Below are 25,987 nucleotides of genomic sequence, written 5' to 3' on the forward strand. Positions count from 1 at the left end.
AAAATTGAAAAAGAGTATGAGAAAATGACTTACACGTATGTAGATCAGACCGTATGTTAAGTTAGTGGCCACTTATGGCAGGTTGAAAACAATGGAAAAAAAAAACTATTCAAAAACTATCACCAAAAGAATGGACGTGGCGATCGCTCAGCAAGAAGTTCCAGTTATACACCCCAGTTATTGTACTTCCAGTGGGAAAACTGTCTGCTTTAGAGAGGAAGTTGGTTAGTCGCTTACGAGAGATGGTGGTCGTTACTGTTGTTTGAAATTATTAACTATTCATCTAAGATCCTGTAAGTTACCTTTCTAACCTTAGCCTTGCATTTTAAATTATCTATCTTTCATTCAAGCGATGTCCAGCAGGCTCATTTCATCTGCTTTCATCATAGGGTTAACGTATCTTTATTAGTTCCCTCTCGTTCTTTCTCACTTTCAGCTTCCCTAATCTGATCAGGGGATATCCGAAATGCTTTGACACCACTCCGCAACATCTTTCGTAGCAACTAGGTAACACTGACAGTACTATTTAAGGTCTTTTTAGGTCTTGTAAGGTTTTTAGTGATGATAATAGCAATTCTTTCCCCCGCAGGTTTCCTAGTTTTTAGACAGCTCTATGACACTGTCAAACTATTAATCACGGGTCTGTTCTTCTCTATTGATTCCATCCATCTGCATAAATGTTTGATACCAAATACGTTCTTCTTGTATACTAAACAATTTGTTACCTATATCATATGCTTATGGATCATACACTACTTTAATTTGTTATTATCTGAAGGCGAAAGTGTCAAAATGCATTTTGAAAAGACAGTTTTTGATCGCTGAAACTTTATCAAAAGATTTAAAAGCGCGGCAGCATTATTTTCAAAAATGGGGGTACTACAAATCTAGTTCTATCCAGGAAATCGCGCATGCAATTACCCAAATCGAGTGGGTCTTCCAGCGTCGCATCAATCTAATTCATAGGTTTTTGGCGGGACACCACGCCGCGCGCGCGTGTAAGAGGTACTCCATAGCTAAAAAATTTAGCTATCTTTCCATTCAAGAAATTTTGGTAGTCACGTGACCGTACTTCCGCCAGTCCGTTCGTCCGTCCGTCCGTCCGTCCGCAGAACAGGGAAGTGAATGTGAAATGTCACACTTTCTAGTTAGTATGGGAGCCGGAAACCTGATATTGCACATTCAAATTGTGATCAATTGACACCTGTCAAAACAGGGCATCGGCTGACCAGTATCACAAGACCGTATCGCGGGCTCAACTGTCGACCCATCGAGCTTACGTGCTTCTTTTAAAGTTCTCCGCTTATAAGTCCCTACTTTTCAACTGATCGTAGGCTAAAGTCCAAGTCGATTTCTTTGCAATAGTTACAAGCTTGTTGTTTGAGATAAATTATAAATTAATTAATGAGAAGCTTAGCCTCAGCTAAATCTAGATATAAATTGCATATGATTCTATTGATCGTCTGATCATATTTCTGAACGACTCAATCGGGCAATCGAGACAATCCAGACGATTGTAGAGAAGAGCAGGCTTAAAGCCTCAGGTACAGGTGGGGAATTTAATGTAGTTTCGCCTTGCCTCTGAGAGATGAAAGCGAGGGGTGGAGACCCTAAAGGTATGGAAAGAGAGAGAAGCTAGAAGAGAAAATGCACATTAAAAACGGTGTTGTCTGGGAAAATGAATATCATAACATTAACAACACTTGCAATGTTTTAAAAAGTGATTTTATTAAATGTTTTGTTTTGGGATCCTCTAATACAGGGGCACCCAACGGGAAATTTTGAGAAAAAGACCTAAAATAAAAAAACAAAGCGTGAATAAAGCTGCCAGCAAGGTGCCCCTACAACCTGCAGCCTGACTCACTGGGAAGTTTGGGTGTGGTCGTACGGCCCAATTCAGCCCTTCAGTGGTGGGTGGTTCCCGACTCGTCCCCAGTCGTCTCTAAGTTGTCTCTACTCATTTTCTATTTACTAAGGAAACGCTTAGGGTATGCACGTGGAGAAGATGGGAAGGCGAGAGGAGGGAAGACGTCGTCTCTCCCTTCTCCCTTCTTTCTTTCCGTCACCCCCTTCGTTAAAGAACCCGCTCTAGTCTTCCATGCCAAATACTAATAATGAGAGAATAATCTCCGAGCCAGCACAAATTTGCGTGAAGAACAGATCATTTGAGGAATAGATCCATTGGGTGCCCTTGCTAATAACCCAACTTGTCTGCATTCTGTTGTATTTTAATACAAATTGATTTGGACAAGTTATTCAGTGCCTTTTATACTTGTGCATAGTGAGTGAAGTGCAATACATTTGGGCCACTTTGTGGCTTTCTTTGCCTTCCTACTTGATTATTGTATTCATAAAGTGTTTAAAACGTTTTAGAAATGTTGAAGTATCTAGGTGGAGCGAGATCGAGAAAAAATTATCGAGAAAATTTTTTTCAGCCCTTAGGGCCTCAGTTTGGTCTAAATATAAGGGGAGCGAGCCCCCCCCCCCCCCCTAGATCCGCCACTGAGTAGTATGTTCAAGTATCTCACTCCATCGGTTTGCATGAAGATCGGTCACATAACCCACGGAGAAACACTCACTTGACTTAACATATCTACATGATTATTTCGTGATCCGCCAGACTGATCCCGGAATGGAGGATTCATAACCTCATCGCAATCTTTCTCGTTTTTGTTCTTCACACAGGCAATGTACTTGTTGATACTCTCCTCTAGGTAACTAAGAGGTGACGGACCTTGGCGTAGGATCTAAGCAACAAAGAACAAAGGCATTTTAGTTGATTCAATGGAAATAAACTGCGGAATGAATCCTTATACGAAACATCTAGGGATCTTACCATATAAGTTTTGAGAAAACTTCCTTAATGCTGGAAAATGATATTGTCATGGTCTAATTTTCTGTAGCCTCTTTACTAATCATTTGGTCGTACTTTAGTAAAAATAACTTCAACTTTTACGTTAATAAGCAAGTTTTATTGAGTTCTTGCAATAGATGAAACCATTGACAAACCCAAAAAATCGTTTAAATGTTTTTTTTTTTTCAAACGTTAATTAGCGACATAGTAGACTATAGCCTCAACGACGTTTAAGTGTTTTCCCATGCTTTCCCCGGCGCTGACTGGTCCCCTCGCCAAGAAAAGAGAATAATTCGGGTACTACAATACTACTACAGCCTTATTATTATGAGAAGCAAGCTTAGAGTATCATTTACAATCTGACCTAACTTGCTCGACCATAAATTACCTGATAATGAAAATCTTTGATGTTAAATTTTTCCTTAAGAGCCTCCTGTGCTCTCTTTTTTAGTCGAATAATAAACAACTGTCCAAGCATATAAGTGACAGCTTGTCCAGGAAGGCTCTGGTAACGAGTCACCTCCTTTGAAGCCACGTCACTTGTATCCCATGCGTACTCTTCAAACATCTGCAATGCCCAGGCACGTGACTTGCCCTTGTAATGAAGGCCTGTGTCCATCATCAGGCGTAACGCTCTCCAAACCTGTAAAAATATTTATCTCTGTAACTTTAGATCATATATTTCGAAAGTTCTGGATTCCTTTCCCGCCTACCTCTTTCTCTTTGAGTAACCTTAACTGTTTTTTTTAATCTTTTATGCTCAGCAGTCGAGTTGATTTCAAAATCAACCAGGAATAAATCGTAATACATATTTTAAGCTTGTCAGGTGCTTTGTTCAGTTAGTATAGGTAATAGCATGATTTGTAGTGATATTTGGCATAAATACCAGGAGGGATATTTCAAAATTGTTATACGTAATTTCACAAGCCGTTTGGCGAGTGAAACTTGAGACAATTTTGAAATATCACGGGTAGTATTTATGCTAAATATCACGCATGTCATTATTTGTTTATACTATTACCTACGAGAGGTTTGTAATTTTCACATGTAGGTATTCAAATTAAGCTGAAATACCACTGCTCTAAGTCGATCAAATTGCAGAAATTTCTCATGTAGTAGTATAAAATATTTAAATCCCTGGTTCCACTGGAATTTGATCCAAATATGCAGAAACTGGTACTTCCTCGCTTTCTAATTTTGGAAAAAAATACAAGATATCATCCGGTGTTAGTGAAAATGTACTACCGTACTATTAAAGGAGACAGACTAATTTTTAACAAAATTCATGGATAGTATAGCTCATTTCTGAGGTGATATGGACGACAATATGTAACAAACTAGAAAAAAAGTCATGTCGACCCTAAAATGGGGTAAAACGTAAAGCAAACAAACAGTCATTTCGCATGAATATGAATACTGACTATTTATACCTGCCATTTTAACATCCCATATTTGCTTATTGGATCAGCTTCGTACAATTTGGTATAATCAGGGACAATTGGATTTTCTGAGTAAAGTGCCCAGCCCTCTGAAAATGACAGGTAAATTGTGCTGGAAGCGATCCAGCTTATGGGTCCGTCACATGGCTCTATAAAGTTTTCGATGTAGCCCTGCACCTGTGATTAAAAACACAACAACAGCAACAACAGTTATTGTTTCTTATTGTAAAAACACGACTTGAAGGCAAACTTTTTCTTGTCTTGGTCTTGGTATCGTCATTTTATAATAGTTAAGCAGGAGCCCATAACAAGTAAGTTCTATGCGCTTTTGTCACGACGTTTTCACGGACCACATTATTTTTAGAACGGTTTTAGCGCGAATTTTGAATATCTTTTAAATTCCACGAACCAGTCAGCAGAACGTACAGACCTAAAAATGATATTTTTTGCCTTTTAATAACGTTTAGTTTTCCTTTAGGATATGATATACTTCGAATGCGCTCACAGTCATAATGGAAATTCTATTTTCGGGGGAAAAAGTGCCCTAGAATGTGCCTAAAAATAAACTGGTCCGTAAAAGCGCCGTGACATAGGCCTAGTATGGGAGTTGCTCGCTCCGGGTTATGGGCTGCTGAGTTAAGAAAGCAAGCATAGAGATATTTCAGAAAACAAATTGCTCACTGTATGTCATAGAAAAGTATGTACTCCGAGTCCGCTGATCGTGTCTTTGGGAAAAATATGTCAAAAATGAAAAATCTGATAAAACAGTTAATTTGAAACTGCAAACACATCTGCGTTATTTCTTTTCCAGGGCTTTAAAGGGAAAGCCCTTAGATCGAGGTTGACGTCCTACTTATAAATTGGTGATAGGAGAGTCTCAGCACTGACCTGAGTATGGTGCCCAGGCCTTGCTTCGTGCGCCGCCAGTGAGACCGTTTCGTACTTAGGTCCAGGCTTATCTAAAAAGAATGGCATATAATAGGCAGCTACTTTGGAGCATTTGGCATCCGAGGAACGGTACAAGGGCACTGCACTGGCTGGATTGAAGTCGATAGCAATTTTAACTGGACAGCTTGGAGTGGACTTGTAAGGTCCGGTATAATAAAACAGGCCTGCTATTTCGTAATGTAGAGTGGCTAGAATCTGAAAAAATTATATAAAAAAGCCAATAAAATAGGTTAATTTTACATATCTCTTTAAATGTTTTGTATCCTACTCTTTTTATGCCTCCACATTTCCAGAGTCAGCAGAGATCTCCGAGCCCTGCAGTCAAGACATGACTATAGAGTGGGAGGTCGCTGGTTCGATTCCTGAGGCTGGGTCGCAAAATAGGGGATCACGGTGGTCCCATCCCCAGTAGGAGAAGTAAAAATAGTGCCCTCAAGTAGTGATTAAGGAGTAATTTAATTCTAAATACAGTGGCACTGATATAAATTCTTTTTTTAATAGAACAGAGTGAAAACACATAATTATGTAGCATACAAATTGATTTCTACTTGCTTACATCTTTAGCGTGGGATTGCCATTTTTTCATCGCCGCGGTCCTTTTAGGACAATACATTTGTGAGCCCTTTAAGTCACCGCACATTTTGTGTGCGTTAGCGTCAGATTCATTTGCCGGTATGATTCCATCGTTGTAGAACTGGTTGGCACTGTTGATCAGTGTCTTAAACTTCTGTTTTGCTGTGTTCTCATCACTTTCCTTGGTGATATTCTTGGCTAAGTCTACGACCTGTTTAAAGAATTAGAGATGTCTGCAAGCGCTTTCATAATTCATAAGGGGTTTGGTTTTGTCAACTGTGAGTTGATAAGGTAGATTAGCCACCGCACAAGGATTGGAAACCTTATGGTTCGAGAACTGTTTTTATGCTGTATTGGTTTCATTACCTTATACATAATTACTAAAAACGTTTTTAAAAAAAAAGGAAGAAAGAAACAATGAGAATAAAAGAAAAAACAAATTTAGACCCAAAGTGGTAAGCAGGAACGAGACCTCAAGGACCCATGTAAGGGTCCGCCCGAATAGATAATTAAAAGAAAAAAGGCTATAAATTACACAATTTTACACTGACCTAGCCACTAGCCTGACTGGTAAACATTTGTGTGCGCCGGGGTCAAAAGAAAGGTGGAGGAAAGAAGATAACAAAGCTTGTGTGACAAGCATGACAATAATTATGTTTGAAAAAAATTCCCGCCAAAATTTACTTTCATCTTAAGCGATCATTTTTCAATGAACCGGAGCGTAGTATTGTTAAGTGAAGATAAAGCTTGTCACACACAAACATTTTGCTGTAGTCTGCCGTCCTGTTTTGTAAGCTCACTACTGTCGCGAAGGGTATTCCGAGTTACGGGAGTCAATCAAAACGCGCGTAAATTACTATTCACTATTTTGGTAAATACTAAATAAACCTTGGAAAAAACCTGACGCCGGTGCTAGACGTACCTCGGAATACAGCTTATTGAGCATTTCCTCACCAAGCTTGTAAATCTCATCCGGCGTTTCAGAAGTGGTGGTAAAATGCTGAAGTAATTTTATATAGGAGTCCTTTCCGTTCAGTGTCTCCCCCGTGGGAAGTTTTCCAGTGGTCACTGTACCGGTTTGTCTTCCATTAACGTAAACGTAACTTAGCGGCAAGCTACCAAATCCTGTGGAGACGGTGTCCGGTGCACAGTTCTGTAGGTGATCTCCCTCTATGTACCTACAAAGACGATTCATTAGCTTGGCGCAAGTAATCTTGTTAAAGATCTAGGTCTCTTTAATATGTATTTGTAATATTAGAAATGACAGAACTATAAGAACTAGGAGTAGCCTTTAAACCAATCAGTCCCCTCATTACTATTGATGAAGTGTTTCAAATGAGAGGCTATTACAATACTCTTAAATCTTTGAACTACCTACTCTTAATCAACAGTAAGAAAATTATGTTTACATTGTTAATTAAACGAAGTTAGAGAGTTCCTGAGAGGTGAATTTTTCTACTTTGGAGGTGTTTTGCATTATCCATTGATAGCAGTCTTTCCAAAAGGCTAAAAGCTCCAAAACAAGTGATCCAGGTTTTCCGTTGCTTCTTCATAGAAGGTGCAGGAATTATGTTTACAGTACAAAACTTATATGCACAGAAACTGCCGCTATATCTAGTGCTGGCGACTTTTCCTTCCAACGAACACTCAGTATTTTTTTTCGTATAGGTGCCATCTATCTTTGATCTTAAAAGCAGAGGAAGACTGGTGAGGAAAGTGAAAAGGGCAGTAGTCCAGTGTTCAAGTACTCGAAAAGGAAATGAGTCGAATTACTGATAACAATTTTTTTTTTTTACAAAAAATACACGAGGCCGCTTACCGTCTGAATTATCCTCGTTTTATCAAATCTGCTGCGGGTACCGTCAAGCCTTATTTTGGTTATGGATTAGCTCATGGATCAAGGAATGCGCGCGTTTCGTATACTAAGCCATGGCCACCGTAAGTACGTAAAAGTTAAAGGGAACAGGCCACTTGCACTAAGAGGTCACGTGACCAATGCTTCCTTTAAATAATGAGTTGGAATTTAGGCTGCTGTTGCCAAAAATTAGCAAAGCACATAAAAATTATCTTACAACCGAAATTTGAGAGGAAAAGCATTTAAGGTAGATATTTTATGGCACTTTGATTTTTCAACAAAGTAATTTGTTTTGTATTGGCCGCCATGTTGGTGGACATACTCTTGCCCTCCAACATGGCGGCCAAAACTACTTTTTGCTTAAACCTTGTTGAACTCTTGATAGTTACGTTCAGATGTGCTGTAAACATTACCGCATCATTTTTTCAACTTTTTCCTTGAAGTTTAAGTGCAAAATTTGTGTTCAGAAAGAGGTAATTATCACACTTGGTCACGTGACCAGCTACGAACTTACTTTTTAAAGAAAATGTTGCGGGTTTGAAAAACCAAATCACTTTTATGTTGTTTAGGATATGCCCCGCTAATCGTTTTTCGAAGGCAAAGCAAAATCATATAACTTTCATTTGCCTAAAAACGATGTCACATGACGCCTTAGTGCAAATGACCTAGTATTCTAGAGAAGCACTGTTGGCACATCAGGCTAAGCGGTCTTTTAAAGATCGATTGTAAGTCTTTCATAAACTTGAAAACTAAATTTGTGCCATTCAAAGTGCGAGCACTCCCTTTCATCCCCTTCTCTGCCTTCCTGTGAATCGTCCACAACAACCCGCCCCTGCACCCCAAAGAAAAGTTGCACCGCACTACAGGCTCCATGGACCTTTGGAAATGACTTTACCAAACGGGCCTGAAGATACTAGTTAATAAACACCTTACCTGAGCATATCATCAATTGGTTTGCCAACATAATCCAGAATGAATTCATAAAGGGACTCGTTGACAGACTTTTGATACTTTGCTTGCCAGTCCTTGTTATCCTTTATGTCTGAGATAAAGCTTTCATCGAGCAACGGCTTTAAGAAGCTTGCTTTATAGATTCCTATATAAATGTAAAGACGAAGGCGTATGACTTCTAAAATTTAGATTTATTAACTGAGTTTATTGAAATTGTTATCATTTGTTTTACTTTTGAGCTTCTTAATACTACTAAGCTACCTAACTGACCTAAATGCACTATTGAAAGCTATTGAACTTAATTATTTCTCCTCAATGATCTTTGCTGTTGTGCGTCAGACAATGGAAGACAAAAAGATCCCGCTGTCTTGCGTATTAATATTAACGAGCTAAAAAATGTATCAATGCAAAAGCTCGAGTCACAACAATGAAGTCCTAGTCTCAGGTCACGCAGGCATGACTTCAAAATAGCAACACAATCACAAACTCGCTCTAAATCATGACAAAATCGGTGCAAATAGGAAAAAGACGGCGGCTTTTGGCTGCATGATGACTACGTTATGTACACTTAAAAAGCGGCGGCTTAGATATGATAATGATAGTTGTTTAATTTTCAATGTTTTGTTTTTGTGTGTGTGTGCGTGTGGAAATCAATGTGCGTGACCACACAATTGTTATTCCTGTAATAAAGCTTTTTATTTTGGCAACTGAGTTATGTTGCAGTTCAAAATAAAAAACTTGGGTTAAAATGCTTTCAACCTGTTTGATTCTTAATTACACGGGAATGAGTAATAACCGTTTTTATGCTAGAGACGTTAAAGTCGTCTGAAGACGGCCTTAACGTCTAGTATAAAAACGGTAAATAAGACAAACGCATTTAACGTCTGACGACTTCAACGTCTTCTGTTAGCGTTTGAACGACGCACTTAACAGAGGACGTTAACGTCTCAGACGTTAAATGCGTCTAGACGACTTTAACGTCTCTAGCATAAAAACTTCAATTTCCTAGTCTGTAGGTCTTCTATCTTTGATCATTCAAAGATAACTTTATGTGTGATTAGGGTATTAGAGACAAAGAAAATTGATAGTCAAACTACTCTGAAACTATGAAAAACATAGTTTTAGCGTAGGGTTTCAAGTACAGTATTTAATTTTGATAACACTCAAAGAAATGAACTTTTTAAACTTTTAATTAAAAAAGTCTTTACCTTTTGGACCGTTATTGGCGACATTCCTGAATTTATCTTTGAAAGCGTCCAATGCAGCGTTGCATTCTGTTATTGTGCGAACCATGCCAGCGGATACACCTAACTTCATGTTCTCCACAAACCGATCAAAAGTATGTTTTATTTCTTTGAGTTTGTCTTTAAGAATCTCCATTTCTCTGACTGTCGAGCTCTTGAAATGCCCTAAGGATGCTTTGATTTCATCAGGAACCATACATATGGGACTCCAGCAAAATATATCTCCTCCCATCATCCAATCACCGACATAGTAGTTGTACAAGTAAGGTACCATGAACGGGAAGCCATGTTTGGTCCAGTGCAATATCTGGGACACAGCTCGCTTTTCTCGCAGCGTCAGTTTGTTCATGTCTATTTTCATATTTTCAAGATTTTTAGCGATCTTTAGCGCTTCATCTGTGATCCGTTTGATGTTTTCTGGTGATGGGTCGTAGGAGCGGTATTTGGTACGAACCTCATCCGGTTTAACCCCCGGCTTGAGTGCGATCTTATGAGGATTAAGCTCATAATATTTCGCCTGTGCTTTCTGCAAGAAATCTTCAAGTTTGACTCTTTTGGCCTCTTCTGAATATTGACACTGATCTGGTTTAGCCTGTGATTCCGCTTTTCGTGGTTCGCAGTCGTCACGTTTTTTATCTTGAACTATAAGGGCTATTCCAACAGAAAGACAGATTAACGCGACAATTCCGACTATTGTAACGAAGATACAACACTGGCGTATCTTATTTTGCCGACGAAGGAGCACATAATCCGACCCCATACTTGTTGATCGACTGCTATTACTGGCAGATTCCTTTATGCAGTCACCTAGTCATGACTCGGCATTATGAGTACTTAAAAGACTTACTGAAGCAAAACGCTTAATGTTTGTTTTGAAAGACAAAAGAGGAAAACAAAAAACGAACAAAAATTGCGTTTTTTGCATATTTTCCGAACTTTGGATGTATTAATAGTCCATTTTCGAGTTCGCTATGACCGCTGAATTAAAGAAGTGAAGACGCATTTTTTACAGCCTTAGCCTCAATCTGAAGTAATATATTCACAAATTCCAACGAGAAAAAGACCTGTTTATTACTCTGTCTATTGTATATATTCAAATTTCAAACACTTACTTGCCAGAATTTCTGAATATTTTACTTTACGTCGAGGCTAACCCTGTATAAATGTGTCGGTAATGTTTATATTCAGCGGTAATTTTTAATTCGAAACTGGACTATTCAGTGTTCCGCTATTTGTTTTGCGATTAGTACAAAGTTAACAGTTGTGCTTTCGACTCTACGACTCTGGCCTTAGTTGTTCAAGTGATGGATATAGTGTCTGCTGATATTCACTGGATAAATCTCTAATCAGTGGATAGCGAAATTGGTTTCCCTAATACTTATCCGCTGTGTAGTGATTTATCCTGTGAGTATGGCGCTATCCAGCTTTTGAGTAACCGGGCCTGGAGTTAAGGTTTTCGAAAGAATTTTCACGAGATTGGTTTTTACTTAATAGACACCATATCAATAACAAGTCATTAATCACGTTTGTAAAGAGTCTGTGGTCCAGGATTGTGAAGATCGTTAATTTTGCGTAAACGCTGCTTCAATTTGCTAAAATCCATCCAAACATACATGTAGATAAGTAAAACATGCCTTTTCAGTTCAATCACGCTATGGTAGAGGCAAATGTAGAAGAATGAGGACTCAAAACAAGGGAGCAGACCACAACACTTCAACATTTATTGCTCTAAAACATACTTATAATAAAATACAACAACAAAAGCCGGGGACGGCTCAATCATATTATGGTACAAAATATAGGCTTTATTATTCTTCACACCAGTGCTTTTTTGTTTACAAAAGGAAAAAGAAAAGAATAAAAAAATCTGCACTTTGAAACTAACCTAGACACGCTTTATACGGATCTATAACGGAACACCAACCGTCTAAGTAAAGTTTAAAAGGTGGCAAACATATTTCATACACCTATACAACTTCATACACGAAGTAGCTATGGGCTTTTCCTACTACGTGTAAGAAGCACCTATCCATACTTGTCTTGTATTGTGGCTCAGGCCTCTCTCCAACCCAACACTCGCCATAGAATTTGAATCCAAAGACTTTGTAGTGGGTATTTTTTACTATCTCATAGCAGTCTTCAACTAGTTCTTCTATCGCGGTCCATTTCATACTTGAACGAAAATTTTTCTCTAGAACTGGTAGAAGACGTCTCCGAGGACTTTCTCTGTAGCAGCCTAACGATCGGTATTTCTTCCGCACTGAAACAAAATTTAAAGGGCATATTAAAAATCGTACAAAGAGCTAGAAAAAAGCTATAAATTTTTCACCATTCAGTCCTAAACTAAGTGACCAATTATAATCGCTTTTTGATTGCTGGAAAATTTTAGCGATGCTAGAATAGTGAGCGTAGTGAAAAACGCCAAAGAACAGCTTTGCGTTTTAGGGAAGTGTCTGTCTTATGGGGGTGTTTGGTACGTTGCCGTGAGAGATACGGTAAAAGAACTACATGGTAATGTTGCACTTAAACAAACATAGCTGAAAGCAACAATATTTAAAAGAGAATGCAAAACTACTTTTATCTTTCTCTTATGGTTTAAATTTTATTTTCCTCTATTTGTGTGTGTGCTAATGTATGATAATGAAATCAAAACAATGGGAAACAAAATTTGAACCAATAATAAAATTGAACCACAACATTACACACCGTCCATATCAATAATAACAGCAAGCCGGCAAATTAGAGCATCCGCTTGATATGTGTTACATGACCGTATCGTGGGCTCAGATGCACTACACAAATAGTTTCCTTGGGTTTTCAAGTCGGCAACTTTTTCATTGGAACGTGGGTTCAAGTTTTTAATTTTTTGTCCGAGGTAATTATTTTGAATTTATTGGTTGAAAGTCTGTTGAATGTCAAGTATTTTCCCGAAGCTCCGCTTTTAGTCTTGTCTAACTATGTACTAAATGATTACCCAAACAGCTCTGAGTATTGCAAAATCTGGTTTGAAATCTTGGTCCCAGGCTGGTGCAGTCCTTTCCTCCATTAGCTGGTGCAGGATTGTTACACAGTCTCGTTCGAAATTGGAATCCCACGTCACACGTTCTTGAACAAACACTGTAGGGTGTCCAGTTGGAGTAACCACCATCCACTGTTTATGTAGAATTGAACTAAAGTAATTATTCTAGCCAATCACATAAAAGACAGATGGCTAATTCAAATAACCACTATCTTGTGGTACTACTTTGGGGCGCAAGGGGTAGCGCAGTGGTGAGAACGCTGGCCTCCGAACAATGTGGCCCTGGTTCAAATTCCGGTGTCGACGCCACATGTGGGTTGAGTTTGTTGTTGGTTCTCTCCTATGCTCCGAAAGGTTTTTCTCCGGGTACTCCGGTTTTCCCCTTTCCTCAAAAACCATCATTTCCAAATTCCAATTCGACCCGTAAGCAGTCAGGTAGACAAAGAACCAGTTTGTGGATGTGCCTCTTCCAAATCATTAATTATTATCTATTTTATTTATTATTTACTATTGGGCGCGGTAGGTCACGATGGGTTTAGAATGACTTCTGATTGGCGGAGAGAAAGACACAAGGTACTGTAGTAAGAGAGAAGAACTGTTAACTTAAGTTTATCAAATTTTAGTGATTGGTCTACTTTTATCAATGCGGATATCTGTTTTATGAAACAGGCAGTAATTTTTTGGGATCTTTTTCCCTCACAATTTAAAATTCAACTGTAAAAGTAATGGTCTGTGGCCAGAAACAATGATGACGTGATATGAAAGATAGTAATAGTGGAAAATATGTTCAGTTTCCATTTTATTTTTTGAGAGAGATCTGGTGCATAGAGAGAGAGATCTGGTGCATAGCCCTCACCATTTGTTTTCTCTAATTTTTCACTCACAAATCGATTGAGTTGTTGTATAAGGACATTGGTTGAGTCTTTTTCTTTTAGAAAAACCTATTTCAGTATTGATTAGTTTGTTTAAGATAATATATTTTCCCTACAAGGGACCCTTTGGGCGCTTAACCGACTTTACTTCAACAGACCTAAGTGAGTGACAGATAAATGTTTCAATTATTTTTATTTTCTTTCATTTTAGGCAATTAAAGACGATAAGTATTAATAAAGATATAGGCTTTATAATATTTATGACCAACCATTAAATTTCAAAGAAGGGAAACTTGGCTTAGTAACAACTTGATTCAGTAGCTACTGTCTAGTATGTTTTATTCAGCATTGTTCTAACAGAAAGTTATGAAATAAATTACGTTTACATTGAAAAAATAAGTCTAGTTAGTAACTATTAATTTTAGCACTTTTAATTCGTTAATGTTTGTTTCCTTTTATTACCTGGAAGTGATTCAGTTGAAAGTGGTTAACAGAAAAACTGTTTAGCACTTTACAGACTCTGTAAGAGCATTTACGAAAAAATCCGAACGGTGGCGATGATCACTACTGACCAAACGACGATCTTAGAGATTAAAGAGACCATCCGCACGATGCCGTCCTGATTAACTTTGTTCCGGGGATGTTAGCAAAGAAATACCAAAAAGTCAAGAGACTATAAAGGGGACAGAGAGGCCATCCCCCATATACACCCTATTCCATAGGTAATTCGTCTCGAGCTATTTTTAGAATCGGGATAAAGTTACCTCGCGCGAGGCGTGGATGTTTCGTGGAGGTTTCGCATGACCAAACGCCGTGCAAAACATGTCGGGCGAGAGGCAATGAAGGCGTAAAAAGATCGAGAGCATTCCTGAATATTGAAGCGAAATGGGTCGGCGCTCACCTGGGAAAAAGGAATCGCTGGACTCTTTGACAACCCTTGAAATCAGTTTAACTCGAAGTTGTCGTAACCTCAGTGCTTTAATAAAATGAGAAATTTCGCCGGTCTATTGAAACCGGTCGTTTGTACAATTTAGGGAGTTTAAGATCCAACGACGCGGACGGCAACTAGAACGTCAAAAAAACAATAGGTTTAATTAGCAAAACAACAACTTCGCACGTGCAACACACTTTTTTTGTTCATTTCTTTCCCGTTTTTGCACGACTACGACGTGAAAATGCCTAATTTCGCGTTTTATGGAGGACGTAAATAAGCAACGACGAAATTTTATTTCTCTTTCTGAGCTTGAATATGGTCCCTTAAAATTCAGCTTTAGGAGGGTTCGCCTACAATTGACTAAGTAAGTGGGTAGGAATAATCGCTATAAAGACTGAAAAAAATAAACATCAAACCAGAAATTGCTCTCTTCAAACTGTAAATTATAAATGATCCTGAGAGAATATTCAGTGTGTTAAGGATTTCCCTGCTCTACTGTTAGCTCTATACAAGAGAGGAAGGGCGATTCTTTTTTTAATTTCGGTTTCGCTAACACAGCTTTCGCAGAAATCTCGCCGTAGTCGTTTTCGTCGACAAAAGGAATAGCAAAATCGCTCCCCGCGTCTTCCCCCATTTTGTTCTGCGTCATTTCGTGAAGGACGCGTGGCTCTCAGCGTGGGTCATCCACGCGGAACACATTCGCGCTATGTGATTGGCTGTTGTCTAATCCCCCTTGAGATCTGTTGTGTTAAAAATAACTCGAGACGAATTACCTATGGAACAGGGTGTATATGGGGGATGGCCTCTCTGTCCCCTTTATAGTCTCTTGCAAAAAGTGTAATACACGTTCAGACCTTTTTGGCTTATCAAACCTATTGTTCTTTTGCTTTTCTAGTTTTCGTAAGTCCTTTCTCGTCGTCGTGGCTTTTCGAGCTCGCTAATAGCGCTACCACGATAAACATTTCTTGGTATGCAAGGGACGTTTACGTTGAAACACCGCCGTTCATGATAGAAAACGCCCATACAGAGTTTCACTTTAGACCGTGTAGTTCGAAAGGTGTTAACTTTAATGCAGGATTAAGCCAACAAAAATGTCTCGTCTAGTAACGTTTGAGTTGAGCCTTTGGTAAGTTAAACCCTAATTATGGCAAAAACAGTCTAGCATTTTAATTTAAGGAGTTGAGCCCTGGTTCTCAAATGTAGGTTTAAATTTTTTGATACGTCTTCTTTTAAAAGATATTACACGGGAAAAAAAGGAAAAATGTGGTTTCTGATTCTATCCCTATGACTCGCCATGTCAACATTCCTTACACTATCTTCACTTATATTTTAGTTAACGATTCTTATTACTCTCTTTACCTTTATGCTAAATTAGCAGTGAAAGTGTATTAAGAAATCAGATTCTGATTAATGTCAACGCTCAATTAACAGGGTTAAGGATCACAAAACGAACAAAATCTAGTGTAAGTTAATATTAAAGCAAACATTTCAACATCATCTTCTGAAAATTACAATAAAGTCCGTTAACTGTCCAAATTCTAGCTAATTATTCAGTTACTAATATGTCGTGATTCATTCCTTTCATTTGTTGTAGCCAAGAACATCTCAGTAGCTAGTCCAACCACCGGATCACCCTTTTGTTTTTAGCCGATTCTCGTCTTCTTTTGCGTCTTCGACCTATATTCAGCAAACTGTGATCACGTTATTCTCCAAGATTTAAACATAAAGTGTTTATTAAAAAAAATTAAAGTTTAAATCAGTATGAAAAGTTTTATCTATCAGAAGCTGTTATTTAACGTTACTGTATTTAATGTTTTCAAAGGCCTTATAACTATTGGATTAGACTACCGTACCCAAGTCACATCGCCAGCCGTCAGGGTCTTATACTGGTACGCCGCATAAGCATAACCCTGAATTATCAAATCATGTTGCGAATGTAGGACTGAATTATCATGGACTCCCGGGCGCGACTTTATCCTAATACTGAAGAGAGGCCAAAAAGGAAAAAATTACACAACTGTACTCTTGTAACTAAAGCTGTCATTTTTACCACCCTAATAATATAGCGATGGCCTGGATGAGAAGCTGACGTGGACGCTGAGCGCATGTGAAAGGATAAAAAAGAATAACAATGTAATCCGTTTTAGCACGGACGGAGCGTTATTTGGTGAAAATCGCTAGAAGGAGAAACGCAAAAGAAAGGCTAAACACTAACAAAGTTTGAGAGATAGAATGAAAGTTCCATTACATGGAATATACAAAATCTTATAAAAATGAGGGAAAACTAAAATCCCCGCTCCCAAAGCAATAGAAATGTGTTTGATTCGTAGAGTAAATAATAATAATTAATTATTATTATTGTTGTTAAGTATATTCTCACGTTTGCAGAGGACATCAGTATTGCACGGTTCAGTCACTGGTGGCCTTACAGCTCCCTTACAGAAAACGGAGGGCACGGGGATGAACTTGCCATCACCATGTGGCTTTTGACAGGTTAGCGTGCGTTTTAGCACACCACCCTTACAGGTCTTCGTACACTGCAAAATAGGATCTGATGATTAATATATAGCCTACAAGCCATGATGTCATGTGCGTGCGTTACTTTGGGCGTGAGTAAGCAAGTTATGAGTGAATGAATTAATGCAACCTTTCATGGCCTGAAAGGAAGAGTTGTGTTCTGCCAGGATTCGGACTGATTCTTCCAGGCTAATAATTATAACAAGAGAGAATAATATGACAGAGAAGGAATCTTAGGGCGTTGGCCGGGATACTTGAATTGACTTTATTCATTTATAGGGATTGTAATTAAGCAAAGTCTAATTCATTGTACGTTCACACAATTAATCCAAATGTTTGAAACGTCATAAATTAAGTCGTACACGCGTCTGGCAGAAAGCAAACAATGCAGAATTTTGCAATGGTGACATACCAAGGAAGCACAATGTCACGTCCCAATATTGAATAAGCATATGTCGTCATGGTGGCACGGCCACGTTTTCAAGCCGTCCCACCATCAACGCTAAAATGTTCGCGATGGCTGCAAGTATTACTTTCAAGCAAAAAATCTTTTAAAGCAGGGGCTTGCTACTGTTTTTCTTTGCTTTTTTTTTTCTCGTTGTATTTCCTTTGATTTTACCTGCTACCTAGAACCTAAATTGTTCTGGGAGCTAACAAGAAAATCAGCTGAATTCATTATTGGTCCGGCCCGGGAATCGAACCCGCGACCTCCGGCTCTGAAGTCAAACGCTCTACCGACTGAGTTAAACCTACCGCGGTAATAGATCGATGTTATAAACTGATTGTTACCTTCGCCCACGGACCAGGGACCCATTCAGGTGGACATGGTACAGCGAAGCAGGGTTTTTGAAGCAGTGTGGGCTTTGATCCAGGGCAGCCTGAGGCTGGTTCGTATTTACCAGGGTTCTTGACTTTCTTTTTGCAAGTCACTTGTCTTGTTACAACACCATGACCGCACGTCGTTGAACACGAACTCCAGCTGGTTATGTGCCATCTATGTTTACAAAAGAGTATTCAGTAAACAAGAGCAACTTAAAGGGAAAAGAAAAGATGGGTGTTAAAATTTAGCTGTGTAAGACAGTTCTGTCAAGCCATTGGCAAATATAGAACACAGATACAGGGGCGGATCCAGGATTTTTTTTAGGAGGGGGTGCACTCGTCTCTTGCTCTTCTTCAACACCAATAAACCACATAGTTTATTTTTGCAGAATACTAGTTGTATTAGAAAACCGCAGGATTTGTGCCCTCAAACAAAAAACACTAACTCTTTGTTTGTTCGTGATAACGTATCACTCTTCTCATTGTTTCGTATGTCGCATAATAGACTATTAGGTTTTTTCTAACTTTTAACTGGGACCAGTTCGCGAAAATCCCTCAACAAGTCTAACAGAAACGCCTTAACATAAGAGAAAATGCCAAGTTAGAACGTGATTTATCAAAAAGTATAACGAAGATAAAGTCCGCACAGTCACCGAATTTTACAGACGTTTATAACGTGCATGGGGGGGGGGGGGGGGGGAAATTTTAAGGTGCTCTTTTCAGCAGTATCAAAAGAGTAAGGGTGTTTTAATCTGCATGTCCTAGTTTTACCTATCAAGCAATTTATATTCTACTTTTTAACCCGTTTGCATATGCATATGGCAATGACTGGTACTCTTATTGAGGGTTCATTTTCTCATATGTTGCTACAAGAAACTTTAAAAAACTTGAAGGTCGTGACCATTCTCAGTGTAACTGTATTCGTCACATACTCTGGTGGACATGGCTGAGTATTACATGGCTTCTCATCTTCTGGCTTTACAGCGCTTGCCTTCTTGCATACAGCATCTGCAACTATTGAACCATCGTCTTTTCGTTTACATTTTACTGTTCTTCTTTGAATACCTTTGGAGCATAAGCAAAAATCAGCAAACAGATAAGCAAGAATATTTTATGTATATGACGCGTGCGACAAAGCGCTCACTCAGTCTTAGGGTGGTGAATAATTCATTGGTTAAGGCAGGCACACTCCTTAAAACTCATCTGGTAACGCGTATCGAATGGGGCCTTTCCTGCACTAAATAATGTAAAGAGGATTTTACTCAAAAAGGTAAAAAAGGTCGATTACAGTGAAATCTTCGTATACCTGAATGTATTCTGTGATGAATAGTTGCACTGTTAAGATTTAAGGTGATAGATTTGCTCTTTGAGCAAGTGAACCAACAACACTTGGCCACTTTAGAAACTAGAAGGATTAAAAACTAGCTGCTGAGGTAGCTTTCGCAAAGACTTCTGGGATCGTTATCGGGGGACGCACTGCCCAGCTACTAGCCAATTCTCCCCCTCGTCCCCAGTAACAGTCCCAGAAATCTTTGCAAAAGTTAACTCGGCCCAATTTTCTTCTTTGCTACTATCGGTCCAGAACTTGCCAGCAATATTGATTCCTCAAATAGTGATGGTTATCAAAAGTACCTCACTGGCACAGATAAACGGTTTCAGCTCCATCCGACCAGTACAAATAAAGTTCTCTTACTTTTGAATCCTCTAAATAAGTCAAAGGCAGCTGGCCTTGACAAGATATCTGCTAGGCTCATTCGGGAATGTGCAGATCTCATTTGCATTCCTATCCGTGATATTTTTTAACCAGTCAGTAAGTCAAGGCATATTTCCGGATGACTGGAAATGCGCAAAGGTCACGCCACTTTTTAAACGAGGCGATCGGGACGACTTAAATAATTATCGTCCAATTTCGGTGATCTCAGTTATGGCCAAGGTCTTTGAAAGAATCGTCTATGATCAATTATATGCCTACCTAGAAGAGCACAATATAATCTGTAAATATCAATCAGGCTTTCGTGCTATTCACTCAACTGTCACGGCTCTCCTTGAGGCCACGGACACTTGGGCGTACAATATTGACCGCGATAAAATCAACGCCGTTGTTTTCTTAGATCTCAAAAAGGCCTTCGACACAGTTGACCATGAGATCCTTTTATCAAAATTAAGCAATTACGGCATATATGGTAACGCGCACCAATGGTTGAAGTCGTATTTAGAGAATCGTACTCAAATGTGCTCCATCAACGGATCGCTCTCTCAAAGCTGTTTGTTAAGTTGTGGTGTTCCCCAGGGGACGATTTTAGGTCCACTACTATTTCTGTTATACATCAACGATCTTCCAAACTGTCTTTCAAATTGTGAGCTGAGGATGTACGCTGATGACACCCATCTTACATACGCAGGTGATAATGCAGACAATATTCAGTTGCATCTAAATCAAGATTTAGAAAATGTTCACAATTGGCTGAGAGCAAACAAACTTACTCTAAATATGACTAAAACCGAATTTATGCTTATCGGATCTAGGCAGAGGCTAAGTACTCTCACAGAGTCCCCGACATTTGCAATTAATGATTTTCAAGTTAGCCAGGTCACTACTGCAAAATCACTTAGAGTGACCATCGATGACAGACTTGATTGGAGTGGCCATATGGGGAAAGTAACAAAGAAAGTCGCTTCTGGTATTGGGGCCATAAAACGAATAAGGCACCTTGTCCCTCAGGCGACCTTAGAACTAATATATAAAGCTTTAATACAGCCACACTTTGATTACTGCAACATTGTTTGGGGAAACTGTGGGATAACTTTACGGAATAAGGTTCAAACGCTACAAAACAGAGCAGCCCGCGTTTTGGCCTACTCAAGCTATGACGTAGATGCTGGTCACCTTTTCAAACTTCTAGGGTGGAAAAACCTAGCTTGCCAGCAACAAATTCAAAGAGCTACGATGGTTTACAGGTCTCTGCACGGGTTGGCTCCAAACTATCTTAGTGCGAGAAGTCGCATATAACCTAAGGGACTCTGAAAATAAACTCAATGTTCCATTACCGCGCACAAACTATTACAAAAACAGCTTCAGCTATAGTGGCGCCATTCTCTGGAACAGTCTTCCTTGTAACTTAAGGGAAGCAGAGTCCCTTGGGCAATTTAAACGATTACTCAAAGAACTGTAAGGCACGGCATTCGTGGAAAGCAGCTTTTTTATTTAAATATTTTTATTATATTAGTATTAGGCATTTTTAAAGCTGACGAATTTTTTACCGTGGATAAATAAAGATTACCTATCTATCTACCTTTAGAGCCTGAGACGAGAACGACTACAAGTACGAGATTTTTTCAATACTGAGTAGTCCTCACGCGTGAACCAGCGTCATTTTGGCGGGAAAACGTGGTAGCCGTCGTCATTCTTCTACGAGTTTTAGCGAGAATGTCGTGGTGGTGAGAACAAGTTATCCGAAATGTTAGAAGTTTTAGCATTTTGCAATCGGGAAAGGTCTTAGCCTCCTTTAAAACCGATAACATCGCTAACTTTTCTGGTGAAAAAAAAGTACAATAAAGAGTTCCGGGGTGTCTATCTTTGACAATACGCGAAAAAACTTTAAATCAAATCTCGTAGTCGTAGTCGTTCTCGTCCTCGAATCTAAAGGCCTTTTTTTCTGAAGTATAGACTTAAATTTTGGAACCGTACCTCCTGCACAGCTTTCTGAACACTTGGACCACTCCTTCGTCTCAACATGCCACTGCACGTCATCAGGTCTAACAAGTGATTTTTTGGCCTTGAGGTAACTGATCACAACACCTCGGTTTGTTGGACCATTGGAGACGAACTAAAAAATTAAAAAGCGCCAGGGGATTACAAACTGTAGTGTCAAACCATTCCTTGGTGGATGTCGACTTCACTATATCCTATCTTTATCACTACGTAAAAAGACTGCCGTTTAGGGACAATGAGTCACATGATATTGAAATTAACTCTTGTTTTCTTACCACAAATTTGAGACCCTGTTTAATTGGTCCTGGTATGTGCATGAACTCTCTTCTCGATCTATCCCTTCCGTAATTGATCTCGCTGCCAGCTACTGATTTTTTCCCAAATTCACCCGGCCTAACGAGGTAAACTCCTTTCGTGGTTTGCAAGCCTGCATAAGTAAACTTGGATTACTCGTGGCACAAAATTATAAATACACATATTCACAGAAACAAATATTAACTGCTGCAGCATTTGAATTTTTGAAATCCGATGGAGGGTTAAAGAAGGAATTCAAATGAAATAACTGAAGGACAATTTGAATAGATATTGACGGTTGGGACATTCCTGATGTGTCAGACACTCCCCCTATTCCGATAAGAGGCAGGAAAAGGCCACCCTACCCATAATACTATGTAGCCTCATTTTCACCCTGGTCCCAGTGTCATCACTTTCTGATCTTTGCCTCGTTCCCAGAAGCCTAAGGTCATCCCGTGAGCAAGACAGACTGATAAGCTGTGCACAATTTGGGAAAAACACTTTCAACATCTTCCCTCGCTGCTCTTAGGAACAATCTTGATGATTTATTTCTTACCAATGCTGTTTCTGTCGCCCACATTTTCTAACACCTTTATTTGTTTTGATTTCCTTGGCACAACAAGCATAACTTTGGCATTTTCAGGTCCTATGGGAAAGCAGCAATTCGCTTTGTTAGTATTAGATAACCACTTTGATCATTTCAGAGATAATTCCTTTTTTCGTCTAATTATGGGTAAAACACATTGCATTTTTAACTGGTTTCGGGAGATAAAACCATCTTGACTTAGGTCTTCAGAATTTGTCTCTGGTACAAATGCACTCAGCTTGATCCTTTATTGTACCTGAGTTTTTCGAACGATATCGTGGTTTAAAATTCTTTAAAAAGAAAATCGTTTGAGAGCATATATAACAACTCGGAAAGCTGTTTCATCTGATATCCAAACACTTCGAGGACAATTAAAACAACTACAACAAAATCAGATAAGAACGGCCTTATCTTTCTTCGAACACTGCCCTGTGTGCTTTTTTGTCTGCAAATCAGAGGAATAGGTAGAACACTCCGTCCCTTCATGTTTTGGAGTATTACCTCACGCATCGTTTCAAGAACCCTCAGGCAGAGATTAACGAGTGAAGATCGAGGCCACTTTCTCATCTTTTGATGGAAAATAAATAAGAAACAGTACTTTGTTGGCAGTTACTAGTCTTATCCACAAGAGGATAGGAAAGGGACCCTTTTTTCGACTCTAGGTTTAAATCATTAAAATTTAATAATTTATTCACCCCTCTCTTTCCAGTCTTCTGTGAAGGTCACCGTAAGAGGAGTGCATGTCGTACTGTCTCCATTGCAAACTCCACAACGATCATAAGCTGTACCAGAGCCAATTTTATAATCGCAACCTACAGGCTACAAAAAGGAGAAAGTCTAGAATGGAGAGGTTAGGCATCACGTTTAGGTCAAACGGCAAACCGGCGCGAACTTGTACTACATGACCAATTTTCCTCTTTACCTGTCGCTTACTGTTCATTATTTCTACACCTAAATTAGTAGTCTCACGCAATTTTTTATCCATAAGAATTGTTTTGAGCTGTTTTTATCTGCTCATTTTCTGTTTTGAGAAATTCTCAACTTGAATCTGACTTTTGGCCTTTGCCGTTTGCCGTATACGTGAAGCTTAAACTATTTAATAAAGATCGTTCGAAGTCAGGAAGTTCCAAAGGCATTACTGTTCTTGGCAGAAGAAAAGAGAATGCCGTGATTAATTGAAGAGAGCGTTGGGTCAGGAGTGGAAAGGAAAGGCAAACAGGAGATGATCCTTGGCTTCCCTAGGCTAGTTGTTGTTATTAGGAGACAATGAAGAAACCAGCTCCAAAGTCATCAGCTGAAGGCAATGCAATTTCAACAACAACAACAACAACAAAAATAACTAACATTGTTAATGATAATGATAATAACTATAACTAATATAATGATAATAATAAGGAATTATGATGCTTTTTATAATTAGAGAGAGAAAGAGGGAAAATATCAAGACCTTGAAGAACTCAACTTGCCACAACTTTGCAAAAGTGTGCACTTTCGTTTTGAGAAAGGTCCTTAAAGTTGAAGCTGCTGGTATAGGTCCAGACAATAAGTAATAAATTGTTGTTTGAAGAAAATTAAGATCTTTAAAAACTGTAACTGGGTGACTGATGATGGTGATGATGATGATAATAATGATAATGATGATGATGATGATGATGATGATGATGATGATGATGATGATGATGATGATGATGATGATAAGGATGATAATGATGATGATGATAATTGTAATAATAACCTACCATGCACTTGCCACCAAGACAAATATCCCTGTTACTTGGTGATAAATCCGGTCGGCATTTTGTTCCGTCCTTAACGATTCCTCTGGGCCGATAAGTAAATCCTTTTCGACAATATAAATTGCATGCGGCTAGAAAAATCACCAAGAATTTAAAGAGGAAAATTAGAGAACTGGAAACCCAAAAAAGGGATAAAGAAAAATTCCTAGTTGAAAGGTTAAACAATGGCGTATCTTCATTTAAATGTTTCGGACGGTTTGGATTTTGAAAGCCTTATACAGTTTCTAATTAAAGTTCTATTTTCGTTGTTTTTAAATTTAAATAAAACGCCCGGGATTATTTTTTTCTTCACGAAACTGTCATTACGTCATCGCTACTTAATTTCGTAATCCCCAAGATGGAGATTAACTGGAAAGCTAAACAAAATGGACCTCCATCTACTGCCGCACGTTTGTCCCTTTGAAGAGTAAGATATTAGAGGTAATGAAGCACTCTAGAACTTTGAAAAGGAAAAAAAAAATGCCAATCCATTTTCAGACTAAAATTTCGAAATATCAGCTTCGTCGGTCGTGGCAAATGTATACAAACGAGAAATCCAGATTTTACTCGCAGACTGTTGAAAAGGTGATATATCTGCATAACAGATTTCCGTATGTACTTACAGTTTCCTCCAATATACCAGATTTGTGTGTATGAAGGATCAAACACTTTGCATTGTGTTACTCGGTATTCTTCGGAGTCAGCGGGACAAGGCTGAAAAATGAACAATTTGAAATTTATTTTCATGTTTTGATCGTTACTAGCCTGATCTATGGACTTGGAGTAATCTGGGCTTAAAAATACAAAATATATGCATGAATCCAATCCTTGTTTGATATTCATAAATTATTCCAAGAAGGTTAACCGTGGCTGCTTCTCTCACTTATGGCTATCTTTTGATTGAACTCAATTAAAAAAAATATATTATATTTTTTGCGCAACTTACGGGGTTGGCATTTGGATAAACTGATGATGAATAATTCTCCCGTAAAACTGCCTTTAAAACCCCATTTTATAAGTGCTAAAAAATCGGCACGGCACGCCACATTTTTGGCACCGTGCCTCGTTTACCGGTGCCGAGACCACCTTCGGGAGGTAGTCTCGGCACCCCTAAGATTTTGAGTACTGGTGCCACATTACATTTGGGACCGATACGTTTACACGTCGAAAATTGGGAGTGCCGTGCCTCAAAATCGTCAGCACGGTGCCAAAACTTTGGGGTGCCGTGCCGATTTTTGAGCCCGTGTAAATGGGGTTTAATACTTACCCTTATATTGCAAATTCTGTATAAGCCTTTGGAGTCCCCTGCACAATTTTCGCCGCCGTTTCGGGGGCTTCAGATGAATAAATAAAATGAAAGATTAAATAAATACTTAACAGAATATCACTAAGACAAGTCGCTGTTTGTACTTTAATCTTGCTACAAGTACCGGCCAGAGATGATTTCAGCGTTTGAACGCTGCCTGACGATACAGGATGCACATGATAGTTATAATATTATAAGAGGCACCCTGACCTTGGAATAAGGGACTGTGCAATAATTATCTGGAGGGGGGGGGGGGGGGGGGGTCTAAAATTAGCAAAGTAGGCCTTAA

General features: G+C 38.9%; 2 protein-coding genes across 3 annotated transcripts in view; both read right to left on the bottom strand.

Annotated features, from left to right (window-relative positions):
* Positions 1–2,487: 2,487 nt before the first annotated feature.
* LOC140951028 (uncharacterized) lies at positions 2,488–10,686 on the bottom strand. Its single transcript, XM_073400251.1, has 8 exons — positions 9,829–10,686; positions 8,603–8,765; positions 6,737–6,992; positions 5,798–6,025; positions 5,182–5,436; positions 4,285–4,470; positions 3,243–3,497; positions 2,488–2,747 (listed from the first exon to the last, which is right to left on the bottom strand). Exons 1-8 carry the CDS (start codon positions 10,622–10,624, stop codon positions 2,553–2,555), a joined length of 2,334 nt encoding a protein of 777 aa, XP_073256352.1. The 5' UTR covers positions 10,625–10,686; the 3' UTR covers positions 2,488–2,552.
* An 884-nt stretch (positions 10,687–11,570) lies between these two features.
* The window catches only part of LOC140950991 (A disintegrin and metalloproteinase with thrombospondin motifs 18-like), a 31,769-nt gene continuing 17,352 nt past the window's right edge, over positions 11,571–25,987 (bottom strand). For both annotated transcript variants that reach the window (XM_073400210.1, XM_073400209.1), the window contains exons 16-27: positions 25,660–25,726; positions 25,016–25,106; positions 24,357–24,484; positions 23,313–23,436; positions 22,588–22,677; positions 22,013–22,164; positions 21,714–21,852; positions 18,958–19,090; positions 17,996–18,200; positions 17,070–17,226; positions 12,839–13,015; positions 11,571–12,124 (exon numbers count right to left, since the gene is read on the bottom strand). In XM_073400210.1, coding sequence (XP_073256311.1) covers positions 11,832–12,124; positions 12,839–13,015; positions 17,070–17,226; positions 17,996–18,200; positions 18,958–19,090; positions 21,714–21,852; positions 22,013–22,164; positions 22,588–22,677; positions 23,313–23,436; positions 24,357–24,484; positions 25,016–25,106; positions 25,660–25,726 — 1,756 coding nt within the window. In that variant the 3' untranslated portion in view covers positions 11,571–11,831. The remainder of the gene's footprint in view (positions 12,125–12,838; positions 13,016–17,069; positions 17,227–17,995; positions 18,201–18,957; positions 19,091–21,713; positions 21,853–22,012; positions 22,165–22,587; positions 22,678–23,312; positions 23,437–24,356; positions 24,485–25,015; positions 25,107–25,659; positions 25,727–25,987) is intronic.

This window comes from Porites lutea, chromosome 10, assembly GCF_958299795.1.
Source record: "Porites lutea chromosome 10, jaPorLute2.1, whole genome shotgun sequence".
NCBI lineage: Eukaryota > Metazoa > Cnidaria > Anthozoa > Scleractinia > Poritidae > Porites > Porites lutea.

Coding starts and splice junctions, on each gene's coding strand:
- LOC140951028 (XM_073400251.1), bottom strand. CDS start 10,624: ATGGGGTCGGATTATGTGCTCCTTCGTCGGCAAAATAAGATACGCCAG. Junction 8,766..9,828: donor CGCCAATAACGGTCCAAAAG/GTAAAGACTTTT, acceptor ACATTTATATAG/GAATCTATAAAGCAAGCTTC. Junction 6,026..6,736: donor TCAATAAGCTGTATTCCGAG/GTACGTCTAGCA, acceptor TTCTTTAAACAG/GTCGTAGACTTAGCCAAGAA.